General features: G+C 40.6%; 1 protein-coding gene across 1 annotated transcript in view; it reads left to right on the forward strand.

Moving 5' to 3' along the window:
* Nucleotides 1-12,657, forward strand: part of malrd1 (MAM and LDL receptor class A domain containing 1) — a 359,618-nt gene that overhangs the window by 174,074 nt on the left and 172,887 nt on the right. The window contains exons 23-24 of the mRNA XM_073055307.1: nt 798-1,011; nt 9,697-9,944. Of these exons, the coding sequence (XP_072911408.1) occupies nt 798-1,011; nt 9,697-9,944 (462 nt within the window). The remainder of the gene's footprint in view (nt 1-797; nt 1,012-9,696; nt 9,945-12,657) is intronic.

Here is a 12,657-nt window from a genome sequence, read left to right on the forward strand (position 1 = left end):
GGGTTAACGGGTGGCGGTCAGCCTTACTACTTGCAGAAAGTACTTTTTGAGTCTGTTGGTCTTGGCATTAATCCCACATAGCCTCCCTCCCGATGGAAGTGGGACAAACAGTCCATGAGCAGGGTGGGCAGGGTCCTTCATGAAGTTACTGGTCCTTTTCCAGCACCTTTCTGTAAATACAGAATGTCCTTGATGGCAGGTAGTCTGGTGCCAGTGATGTGTTGGACAGTTTTGACTACTTGACGTAGAGCCTCCCTGTCTACTGCAGTGTACTTTCCATACCATGTAGTAATGCAGCATGTTAGGATGCTCTCCATAGCACAGCTGCAGAAGGTTGTAAGTATAGATGTGCAAAGTCCCGCTCTCCTCAACTTCCTCTGAAAGTAGAGGCATTGGGGAACTTTCCTGATTGTGCGGGATGTGTTCTGGGACCATGAGATGTGTGAGATGTATATCCCTGGGTGTTTGAAACTGCTATGCCACTGATGTAAAGAAGAGTGAGTTACTTCAGATTAAGGAGTAGGGTGCATATGACAGAGAGAATGAGAAATTTCTTCACTCAGCTGAGTGATGGGGAATTTCTGGAATCCTCTAAACCGAATGGAAATAGAAGGTAATTCACTGATTTCATTCAAAACAGAAAAAGATTTCTGGATGTTAGGAAATATTGGGATAATGGGTTAAGGTAAATCAACGATAATCTTGATGAATGGCTTGCTACTGATCTTATTTATTACGGTCTTTAATTTTTATCATGAACAGGCAGTTTATAACTGATGGTTATAATATGTTTACAGGTTTTCATTAGAGCCAAGCGGGGTGTGAGTTATATGGGTGATATTACAGTGGATGATATTTCCTTTGAAAATTGTGCAGCTCTTCTGATCCCAGACAGACAGTGCAGCTCTGATGAGTATTCATGTACCAACAAATACTGCATTCCTAAAGAGCAGCTCTGTGACTTCACCAACGATTGTGCTGATCATTCTGATGAGCTTCCACTCATCTGCAGTAAGTAATTAATCATGCTTATGTAAAGCGCAGAATTTATTTTCAGACAATTGTGAGGCTGTTGATTAATGTGTTACATTTTACATGTGAAAATGAAATGTAAAATTATTTTGATTGCTTTACAATAAATATTGGCCTGATTGTTAGTACTATGATAATAGTGCATGCATTTACTAAATACAAAATACCTTAATCCAGAAATAATTCTTTTTTTTGGTGTTCCACTGCATGCGTATAATAACGCTGACTATAATTTATATTCCAAAGTGCAATTACACTACCAGGATTATTCCACAGGCCTGGAGGTAAAAGAGACAGCAGAAGCTGAAATCTGGAGCAACATTTTGCTGGAGGGTCAAAACCCTGCATCAGAAATACGAGTGGAGAGGGAAGGTGGCTGGTATATAAAGGGGAAAGGGGGATTAGTGAGTCAGGGCCTGGAACTAATAGATAAACTGAGAAGGGTGAAGAATGTTCACCTTTTGAACATTTCTTTTGTCCCGTAAATGCTGCATGACTCATCAGACTTCTCCAGCAGATTGCTCCTTGCTGTTGCTCCACGACCTCACTGCGGTCGTCAATGAGGACCGAATTTGTAGAGGCATTACAGAGACGTACAAAAGCTACAGTGGAGCATATCAACTCTCCAAGTATATCATTAGATAACAACAATATAAGCACCATAGAGCAGGAATATACATTGATATTGGGCGGTTATGTTTTTACCAATACTCTATATGTGCTTGTGTATGTGAGAACTGGGCCCCAAGCCGTGATGTTACCTGGCAGGCGACAGATGATCTCGGTGGGCTGGGAGGTCTGAACTATATATATGCATATTCCGCATTGTTGTATTTTTACTGATATACTAAATGGGTTTGTTGTCTTGTATCTGTGAGGATAGGGTCTCAAGCCACGGTATCACTGGGGGTGTGGGGGCATGTGGTTGGGGGGTATTATGAGTCAAGACTCTTTTATTCCGTGATCATGATCCTGTGTGTGCTGTGCTGTGTGTGACTGTAGGTAACGTGCTTGCACCGTGACCCTGTAGTAACGCTGTCTCATTTGGTTGAATGACAATTGAACTTGAATCGAAGTGAATTGAATTCAGAGTTGTGTTCCAAACTACTCTGTTGATCAATGCATTTCTGATTCACTGAGGAAGACAGCTTTGCTGAAGTTAATTGTGGGAAATAGCTATGCCAAATGAAGCAAGCATCAGCCAGCAAATATCCTGAACATAGAATCACAAAGTCAAAGAAGTATGTAGTATGAAAGCAAGCTCTGAACATTAAGCAACCATTAGTGCTACACTAATGCCATTTTTTCTATTTTCCCGTCAACTTCCCCCAGACTCACCCGTCACTCACCTGCACAATGGTGGCAGTTTCCGGTGAATAATTACTCTCACAACCCATATGTTCTATATGTAGGAGGAATCTGGAGGACACAGGAGCAACCCCTGTGGTCACAAGGAGAAGGTGCTGTCTCCACTGGAGATCAGGATTGAACCTTGAGAGGCAGCAGCTTTATTTAATGTAAACTACACTAAGAAAATAATAATGAGTTACAGAGGGATCAAAATCAATAGGATGAGAATACATCTGGCATAGTACTTGAAATCAAAGCTTGCCAGTCAGTCTATAATTGCACGATTGGATGAATTTACATTTTGAAATATTTCAGTTTGTGTTATGCTGTACTGTTCTAAGAGAGAAGGAAGTGTAATTTAAGATCGAGCTGGCTAGTTGATCAAAGAATATAAAGAGTAGAGTAAAGCAAAATAAAATACTTCATGACAGATCCCAGAGAGCCAAGCTGATTGCAGAGAGTTGAAAAAGGAATTGAATTAGGAAAGAAAGGCAAAGACAGAGTTTGAGAAAGTTCAAAGCTTTAAATAAATTTATTATCAAAAATAATATATGTCACCATATACAACCCTGAGATTCATTTTTTTTTCAGGCATATACCAGTGCATTTAAGAAATACAATATAATCAATGAAAGACCAACCATCCAACAGGATGGACAAACAGCAAATGTGCAAAAAACAACAAACTGTGGAAATACAAGTGAGGTTGAGTGAAGTTATCCCCTCTCATTCAAGAGCCTGATAGTTGAGGGATAATAACTTTCCTGACCCTGGAGGTGGTGTCCTGAGGCACCTGTACCTTTGTCCTGATGGCAGCAGCAAGAAGAGTGCATGGGCTGGACGATTAGAGTCCTCTTTGATGGATGCGGCTTTCCTGTGACAACTGAGCACAGTGTGGGGGGGGATTTACCTGTGTGTACTGAGCCTTATTCACTAATTTTTGTAGGATTTTTCGTTCAAAGACATTGCTGTTTCCATACCAGGCAATGCTGCAACCAGTCAATATACTCTCCATCACTCATCCATAGAAGTTTTTCAATGTTTACGATGTGATACCGAAACTTTGCAAATTTCTAAGGAAGTAGAGGCACTACCATGCTTTATTCATAACAGCATTCACTTGTTGGACCCAGGGGAGATCCTCTAAAATGAAAAGACCAAGGAATTTAAAGTTGCTGAACCTTTCCACCTCTGATCCCCTGATGAGGACTGGCTCATGGACCTCTGGTTTCCTCCTCCTGAAGTCAATAATCAATTCCTTGGTCTTGGTGATATTGAGTGAGAGGTTGCTGTTGTGGCACTGCTCAGCCAAATTTTCAACCTACTTCCTAAATGCTGATTCATCCCCACCTTTAAATCAGCTAATGATGATGATGTCACCAACAAACTTGAACATGGCATCAGAGCTGTGATTAGCCTCAAAGTCATAAGTATAAAGCAAATAGTTCAGGGGGATAAACACATAGCCTTTTGGTGTACCTGTGCTGATGGAGATTATGGAGGAGACGTTTTTGCCAATCCAACTGGACTGGGGTCTGCAAGTGAGAAGATCTAGGATTCAATTGCACAAGGAGTTATTGAGGCCAAGGTCTTGCAGCTTATTGATTACTTTTGAGGGCATGATATTTTTGAATGCCAAGCTGTAGTCGATGAAAAGCAACCTGATGTATGGATCTTTGCTGTCCGGATGTTCCAGGGTTGAGTGAAGAGCCAGTGAATGAAATGGTATCTGCTGTGGACCTGTTGTGCCAGTAAGCAAATTGGAATGGATCAAAGTCTCTTCTCAGGCAGGAGCTGATATGTTTCATCCCCAACCTTTCAAAACACTTCATCACAGTGGATGAAAATGATGCTGGATGTTAGTCATTGAGGCAGGTAGCCATGTTCTTCTTAGGCACCGGTATAATTGAAGTCAGCAGACCGTCAAAGTGAGAGGTTTAAGATATCAGTGAACACTGCAGCCACTTCATCAGCACAGGTCTTCAGTACTCAGCTAGGTATCCCATCTAGGTATCCCATGCTTCCCATGGGTTCACCCTCCTGAAGGATGCTCCTACAGTGGTATCAAAGACTGAAATCACAGGGTCATCCGGAGTTGTGGGAATTCTGTGAAGGTTCCTCGATGTTTTGACAGTCAAAATAAGCACAAAAGGCATTGAACTTATCCGGGAATGTTTTGGTTTTACTTTACAAGAGGTAATTGCATTCAAGTCCTGCCACAGCAGTTGAACATTCTTCAGTGATTCATTTGGTCCAGAATTGACACTTTGCACATGAGATGGCCTCCTGGACATCGTAGCTGGATCCCTTGTATCTTACTTGGTCAACAGACCTGAATGCCAATGATCTGGTTCTCAGCTAATTGCAGATCTCGTAGTTTTTCCAAGGCTTTTGGTTGGAGAGAACTCTGAATGATTTTGTGGAGCACACTCTTCTATGACTGCTTCGGTAAAGTCTGTGACAACTGTAGTGAATATCTCCAGATCTTCTGAAGTGCCCTTGAACACAACCCAGTCCACCAACTTGAAGCAAACCCACAGCCGCTCCTCTGCATCCTGTAACCAACACTTTGTTGTCCTTATCTCTGGAGCCTTGTCTTTTGGCCTCCGCCTGTATGGAGGTAGGAGGAGGATGGCCAAGTAAATCAGATTTCCCAGAATGAGGTTTAGGCATGGAACGGAAGGTATTCCTAATCATATCATAGCAATAGCTGAATATGTTCGGGCCCCTGGTACAGCAGGTTATTTGTTGATGATACTTGGGCAGATATTTCTTCAAACAGGCCTGAATGAAATCCACGACAATAGTTTGAAAGGTGCTGGGGTAAGGTGGTTCATGTTTGCTGATATCAGTATTCAATACTTTGAGTCACTGTTTAGCATCTACCTTGTGTGGTATGTAAACTGAGGGCAAAATCATTGAGGAGAACACTCTTCAGAAGCAGAACAGTTGGCACTTAACTATTAGATGTTCCTGGCTAGGGGAACGAGAGTGAGGATAACACCATTGTGTCTAAACACTACAAAGAGTTTTTCATGGAACGCAGACCCCTACCTTTTGCCTTCTCTGAATCAGCAGTCCAGTCCATCCTGCGTATCCAGAAGCCCTCAGGCCGTACTGACGTATCCTATATGTCAGGAGTGAGCCATGTCTTCGTGTAGTGTAAAACACAGCAATTTCTCATTTCTCTCTGCTACAGCAATCTTGCCCTTAGGCCCTCAGCCATGTTCTCCAGCGACTGTACACTTGCTATCAAGATGCTGGGTAGAGGGAGTTCCATTCTCCTGTGTTTCAATCTAGCTTGGCGTCCTCCCCACCTTCCTCTCTTACATTAGTGGCAAAGTACCATCATCTGCTTAAAAGTGCCGTACCTGCATGCTTGAGAGTTAAGTCTACCAAGTCCTTCCATAGATTGTGAAATTGCTAGTTTGTTAACATGATTCAAAAGTACATTACCTATGGCAAAATTACAGGCTGCAACTTGCAATGAAAGTAGTTCAGAAGGAATATATTTCATTTTGTAAACTGCCGCAACACATTGCCAGGTATGAACATCATGCCTGCAAAAAAAGCTGCAGACTTAAAAGGGAATCTCAAAATATTCAAACAGGAAATACGCTATAGGAAGAAAAGTGGGATTAATGAAAGACTCAAAAGGGGATCTATTTATGAAGGCAATGGTACTGAATTAGTATTTGTACATCAATCTTCACCAAGGAACAAAACTGCTGCTGGAGTCTCAGCAAAAGAAGATGTGTTTGTGTTTTTGGACAGGATAAAAACTGGTAATCCTAGGAATTGATTTAGACTACAGAACTGATGAAGAGTCTTTAATCTTGGACATCTCCACTTATTGATCAATGTTTCTAAGGCTTCATCCATTGATCTCCGATCCGCTAGTGATTATGCTATCATTGCACATGATCATCTATCTGCAGCAGGTCTCTTGCAAGAAGATACCTAAGTCTGGGCTCTCATTCCTCACGCAGAGACCAAGGCTCTTCACCTGCATGGTCAGGACCATGCAAATTCAGCTCATTTCATCCTTCACTATCAATAATCATGAACAATATAATACTGCACAGGACTCTGTGCACTGTTAGCTTATCTGGGAAATTGCATTGGTGTGCCTTCACTGACTTCCATGTCCAGGTGTACAGCTTGGTTATGATCCCAACTGTTCTTTTATACACTAGGTGTAATACCTCACTGAATTACTAACATTAACTAGGGTCAGAAGAAATACAGGCCCTCCCTGGGTTATGATTTCCCATTTATATTAAATGAAACCAATAATCAATCTGGAAAAAAATCTGTAAACTTCTCGTAGTAATCGGATACCATTGTCTCTAAGGACATGGGTTGCCAGTTTTACCACAGGAAGCCACTGAAGGGAGTTGCTTGGAAACTGATGCACAAAAATTTCTATTGATACTTATATAACAAGATTAAAACCTGTCTCATTTTGACATGAACAGAAGCAGTTACATGTTGCAAGAAGCTTGTCAGTACTTCCTGTTCAGTTTTAAATTGTTTGGGTAATTAGGCAATTGTCAAGGGCCAATAAAAATAATTTGAGTCTGATTTGGTCAGGGGAATTGAACCGTTGGCTGAATAGGCTTCACAGGAGAGGCAAAACCTCGGTTGAGGTTTCTGTTGCTTTTTATTTCTTTATTATTCCATAGGTAGAGCAGTGAGAATAGATTCAGTCTCAGTGATATGCTCCTCTTGCACATTGTGGGAGGTTTGGGCAAACTTCAATCTCCCTGATGAAGTGCAGAATATCTCAGTGGCCATTCCCCTCAATAACAAGTGTAACACTTTGAATATTATTGGGGAGGGTGAAAAAAACCTACCGGGGAAAGCCACAGCAGCCAGGTCTCTAGCATTGAGTCTTAGCTCTGTGGCTCAGGAAGGAAAAGGGAATTAGAGGAGAGTGGTAGTGATGATGGGGATTCAGTATTTAAGGGAACAGACAGGGGATTTTATGAAGATGATAGAGACTCCCTGATGGTATGTTACTTCCCAGGTGGTAAGGTCATGGATGTCTTAAATTGTGTCAATAGCATTCTTAAGGGGAAGGATGAGAAGCCACAAGTTGTAATGGATATTGGTACTAACTACATAGCTAGGAAATGTGAAGAGGTCCTGTAGGTTGAATATGTAGAGCTAGGAAGGAAGCTGAAGAGCAGGACCTCAGGAGTAGTAATTTCTGGACTACTGCCTGTGTCCCACACCATTAAGTGTAAGAATAGGATGATAAGACAGATGAATGAGTGGCTGAAGAACTGGTATGAGGGTCAGGATTTTTTCAATCTCGTCAACATTTCCAATCCAGAAAAGTGTGAAGTGTTGCACTTTGGAAGGTTGAAACTGAAGGCAGTGTAGAAGATTATGGCAAGATTAATAGCAGTGTGAAGGAAAAGAGGGATCTTGTGATCCACATCCTTTAAAGTTACAGAGCAAGTTGATAAGGTGATTAAGAAAGCATCTGGTGTGTTGGCTTTCATTAGTCAGAAGACTGAGTTCATGAGCTGTGAGGTAATGTTGCAGTTCTATGAATCTCTGGTTCGATCACACTTATGTTCAGTTTGATTGCCTTATTATAGGAATGATATAGGAAGCTTTAGAGAGCACACAGAGATTGACTAGAATGCAGCCTGGATCAGAGAGCATGTCTTTTGGAGGATAGACTAAGTGAGCTGGGGCTTTACTCTTTGGAGCAAAGGAAAATGACAGGTAATTTGATATAGGTGTACAAGACATCAAGAGATATAAATAGTGTTAACTGTCAGACTTTTTCTCAGGGCAAAATCGGGTAATACAAATGGGCATAATTTTAAGGTGAGGGGAAGAAAGAATAGGGGTGTGTCTGAGCTGAGTTTTTTTTACAGAGTGGTAGGTACATGGAATGGTGGTAAATGCAGATACATCAGGGACATTTAAAAGACTCAGATAAGCACATAGGTTAAAGAAAAACTGGAGGGCTATGTGGGAAGGAAGGGTAAAGTTAATCTTGGAGCAGGTTACAAAGTTGGTACAACATTGTTTACTATGTTCTATGATACTCTGCTGAACAATATAGTAGCCATTAATTATCCAAGCCCATCAAGACCAGCCACTGAGAACAGGATATTCTGATTCTGTACCATTGTAACTAGGCAGGAGAAGATAATAAATGGGGTTGCCCTTTATAAGTCAAGACACTAAGTAAAAGAGTTGGGATGTCATGTTCCACTGTAAAGACATCAGTGAGACTGCACCTGGAGTATTGTGTGCAGTTCTGATCACCACACTATAGGATTAAGCCTGCGAGGTTGCCGAAAAATTTCACAAAAATGTTGGCAGGACTAGAAAGCTTGAGTTATAAAGAGAAACTGGATAAACTGGGATTTTTTTTCTTCTCCTGGAGCAAAGGATGCTGTGGGGTGACCTTACAGAGTTTTGTAAAAGCATGAGGAATACAAATAAGGTCACAATTTTTCCTCTGATGCAGGGGAATCTAGAACTAGAAAGCATAGGGAGGAAGGGGGACAAGGTGAAAGGTTTAAAGCGGCCACATTCTCAAACACAGAGTATGGAATGAGTGACCAGAGAAAGTGGTGGAGACAGAAACAATTATAACATTTAAAAGACATTTGGACACGTACGTAGATTGGAAAGGTTTAGAGGGACATGTGACTACCTTACGTTGCAGGTAAGCACCTTGGTCAGTGTGGATGAGTTGGGCCAATGGTCTGCTTCCTTTCAGTATAATTATTTGACTAAGACTACAGTACCAATAGGTGTCCTTAACAATAATCTCATTGAGATAATCGCGAGGCATTAATTCCAATGAGTTTTGGGAATAGTATAGATGCTCTGTTTTTAACTCTCCAAACAAGTTCCATGTTGTCAACTCATCCAGTGCCAGAGATTCTTTGACAATCAATGACAGATTACAAAGATACTGTGAGGGCAGAGCTCAGGAAATAGACGTTGCTATCACAACCTGTGAAGAACCGGCCATCAACTGTTGTCACTGGGACCTAAAGTAGCTTTTCCTTTAAAAAAAATCCCTTGATGTTAAAGCTGATATGGGAGCCTTAAAAATAATTTTTTAAAAAAGAAAGCTACTAACAACCAAATCAGAACACTTTTCTACATTTCTACAAATGGCACTGTGGGTCCAAGGCTGGGTTATTGTTCATCTCAGGATCCATCAGGAAGCCATTTTTGTAGGGATCATGATTGAAGTATAAATCCAAAAAAGCAGTATAATCAGTAAAACCTGGGGAATAATTACTAACATGTAATCCGACATGTCATTTGCAGGTAAAAATTTGGGACATTGTGATTTCGAATTTGATCTGTGCTCCTGGAGGCAGTGGAGAAATGATAATTTTGACTGGATCCTTAAACAGGGGAGTATCCCAACACTGGGGACAAGCCCAACTACTGACCATACACTGAGAAGTCCAGCTGGTCATTACATATATATTGAAAGCCCATTTCCACATCTTCCAGGACATGTGGCAAGAATATCTGGGCCATCCATCGGCAAGATAAGCAAAGACTGCAAGGTAAGACTGGTATTATCAGCTGATACTTTTGGATACTGTCCTTATAAGTAGGAGATAGGTTCTCAGTCTAGACTGTAGCAAAAAGCCAAGGACATTTAGAACGTTCAGTTGGTGGATTTTTTTTCTCCTTATGACAGTTGAATAAAGGGTGTCATGTTTTTTGTTATACAGCCCATAGTAACGATAGCTTCAAAAATTCTTCTGTTAATGGACCTTCCACCAACCACTGCTCAAGGCATCTGCATCGAATTGAGCTAAAATGCTATAGCCTTGTTTCACAGGAGGGTAGAATGGAGAAGGCAAAGATGATTAATGTATGTATCATGCACTAGATGCCAAAGTAAACAACTGAATCTCATGAAGAGCATCTAGAGGTGGATGTTGTTGGAGACCATTGCTCCTTTCCGGGCACCTCTGTACTTCAGGATTGACAAGTTTACAGCTGTGGTAGAGACAGGATCCAGTATGCCTTTCAATGAGGAATTGGATAATTATATACAATGAAGCTTTTGAAAGGCTCTTGAAACAGAGAAAAGAAATAGAACCAGGGAGTTGCTCTGGTAGGGAACCAGCAAGAACATGATGAGGTAAATACCATAAACGTTCTATGATTCCATAAGAACACAGAAGAATTTAATGGAAACCCGAGAGGCAACTACTTGACTCGGAGCGTGGTGTGAGTTCAGAATGAGCTGCAAGCAGTGGATGTGGGTTTGATTGCAACACTTGAGAGAATTTTGGATAGGTTTGTGAATGGGAGGGTTATGGTGGTCTATGGTCCAGGTGCAGTTTGATGGGACTTGTCAGAATAACAGCTTGACATGGACTGGATGGGCTGAAGGGCCAGATTTGTGCTGTAGTGCTCTCTGACTCTATGCTCACTGCAATAAGTCACTCACTATTATGTTTACTTCCCCACATAATCATTGTGTTGTATACATAAATATTGCCCCGAGTTAATTCATTTTTGTCCTCCACCTTTAAAGTAGGGACCTATTTAATGACATTTTGGATGTTTCATGAGAGCTTACGAACTTTTTATTTTCTAATAAAGGGCAAGATTGAAGAAACATTTTACATGATTTCAATATATGACCACGCATACAGCATGTGGTATGGAAAAACTGATGCTTCTAGTAATCACTAGAACATTTTAGCTATGTAGTAGACAGTGATTGATTGCACCCAGTAGTGAACAAATACAATTGACCGATCTATCTGCATGACGGAGCTAGGCATACGTTGATCAGCCAAATGAGCAAAATGTATAACATCTCTTGTAAAGCTAAAGCAGCAAGCAAGCTGAGAAACAAGCTTTTCTGAAATCTAGGTTTACAATAATTTGGCCTTCATTTCTTCAATGGCTCGGACAATAAATGCACTGTATGATCAAATATCCATAATGAGACTAGGTGTTATTTGGGTTTATGGGCTGTTTATTGCACTGTGAATGTCTATACATTACAGGGATAACAAATATTAACATTAAGAACATAATTTATGATATTTGACAATCAGAATCTGACACAATATTTTGATTTACTTGTTGGTTATTATGGTTTATAACTTGCCTTGCGGCACTGAAACATAAACCTGGATCTTTAGTATACAAGTCCCAATTAGATGCAACTTTCACTAAGGATTATAAATATATTGTTCTTTTGTGTCCATGTCTCCCAAGGTGTTGAGTGCCTTGGCTACCAAACTGTGGTCACAATAAAATCTGGGTGACTGATAAAGAGGAGCACAAGTTCTCAGATGAGCAGATAGTCTGACTGGAGAGGTCCACAAGACCTACTTTTGAAGCTGCCCATGAGATAAGTGTTAAGCAGGGATAACCCAGTCTCCTCCACAAGTATGTTTATTAGCAGTCTCTGAGGTGACATAACTTATCGATTATGAATGATTACTGTGGATAACAGTATCAAAACCTGGCTCTGATGTACATTCTATGAACTGCAGAGAACGGGGTTCCTTTTAAAAAACTTTCAAAGTCCATCCTGTTGAAAACCCTTTTTAAAGTAACACCCTCTTCTAAAATCTTTCCTTGAAGAAATCATCTAGATCTACTTCCAGTCAAATTAATTTACACTGGGTACTTCTTTCTGTGTACTGAATAGAGACCTTTGTGTGTTTACTCTCAAAACAGCAGAAACAAAAAAAATGTTGAAAACACCCAACTGATCAAACATTATCTATGAATGGAGAAACACTTAATGTTCAAAAGAACATCAATGAACATTTTCTATTTTTATTTCAGGTTTCCAGCAACTTCCAGTTTTTTAGGTTTATTGACCTTTCAAAATTAATCCTTTTTGAATCCATCAACAGATCATTTGTTTCAGCTCATCTGTTTTCTCCTGAGGTGGATCTGTTTTAAGTGTGTAAGCCTAAGAAACAGTGTACAATCGCGTTTCTCTTAGAAAATGCTAAATTGAATCTTGTTACACACTAGTGCTGTGACTTTTGTTATCTGTATGCTATTTTGGTCACTTGTGATTATCAGGTCAGCTTATCATAAGGCAACTTCTGTGGCCATCTAATGCGGTACGTCGGAGACTGGTCATACATTACCTTGACTAGTTCAGTTGCTAGAATGATTTTTTGTTATTAGTCTGACCTTTCCATGCACCAGGCCTTTCCTTGTCTCCCTCTAGAATAAATTGCCTGTCTGTTTGTTTTAACCTACCTCTTCCTGTATTTTCCTGTATGC

The sequence above is a fragment of the Hemitrygon akajei genome, chromosome 8, assembly GCF_048418815.1.
Source record: "Hemitrygon akajei chromosome 8, sHemAka1.3, whole genome shotgun sequence".
NCBI lineage: Eukaryota > Metazoa > Chordata > Chondrichthyes > Myliobatiformes > Dasyatidae > Hemitrygon > Hemitrygon akajei.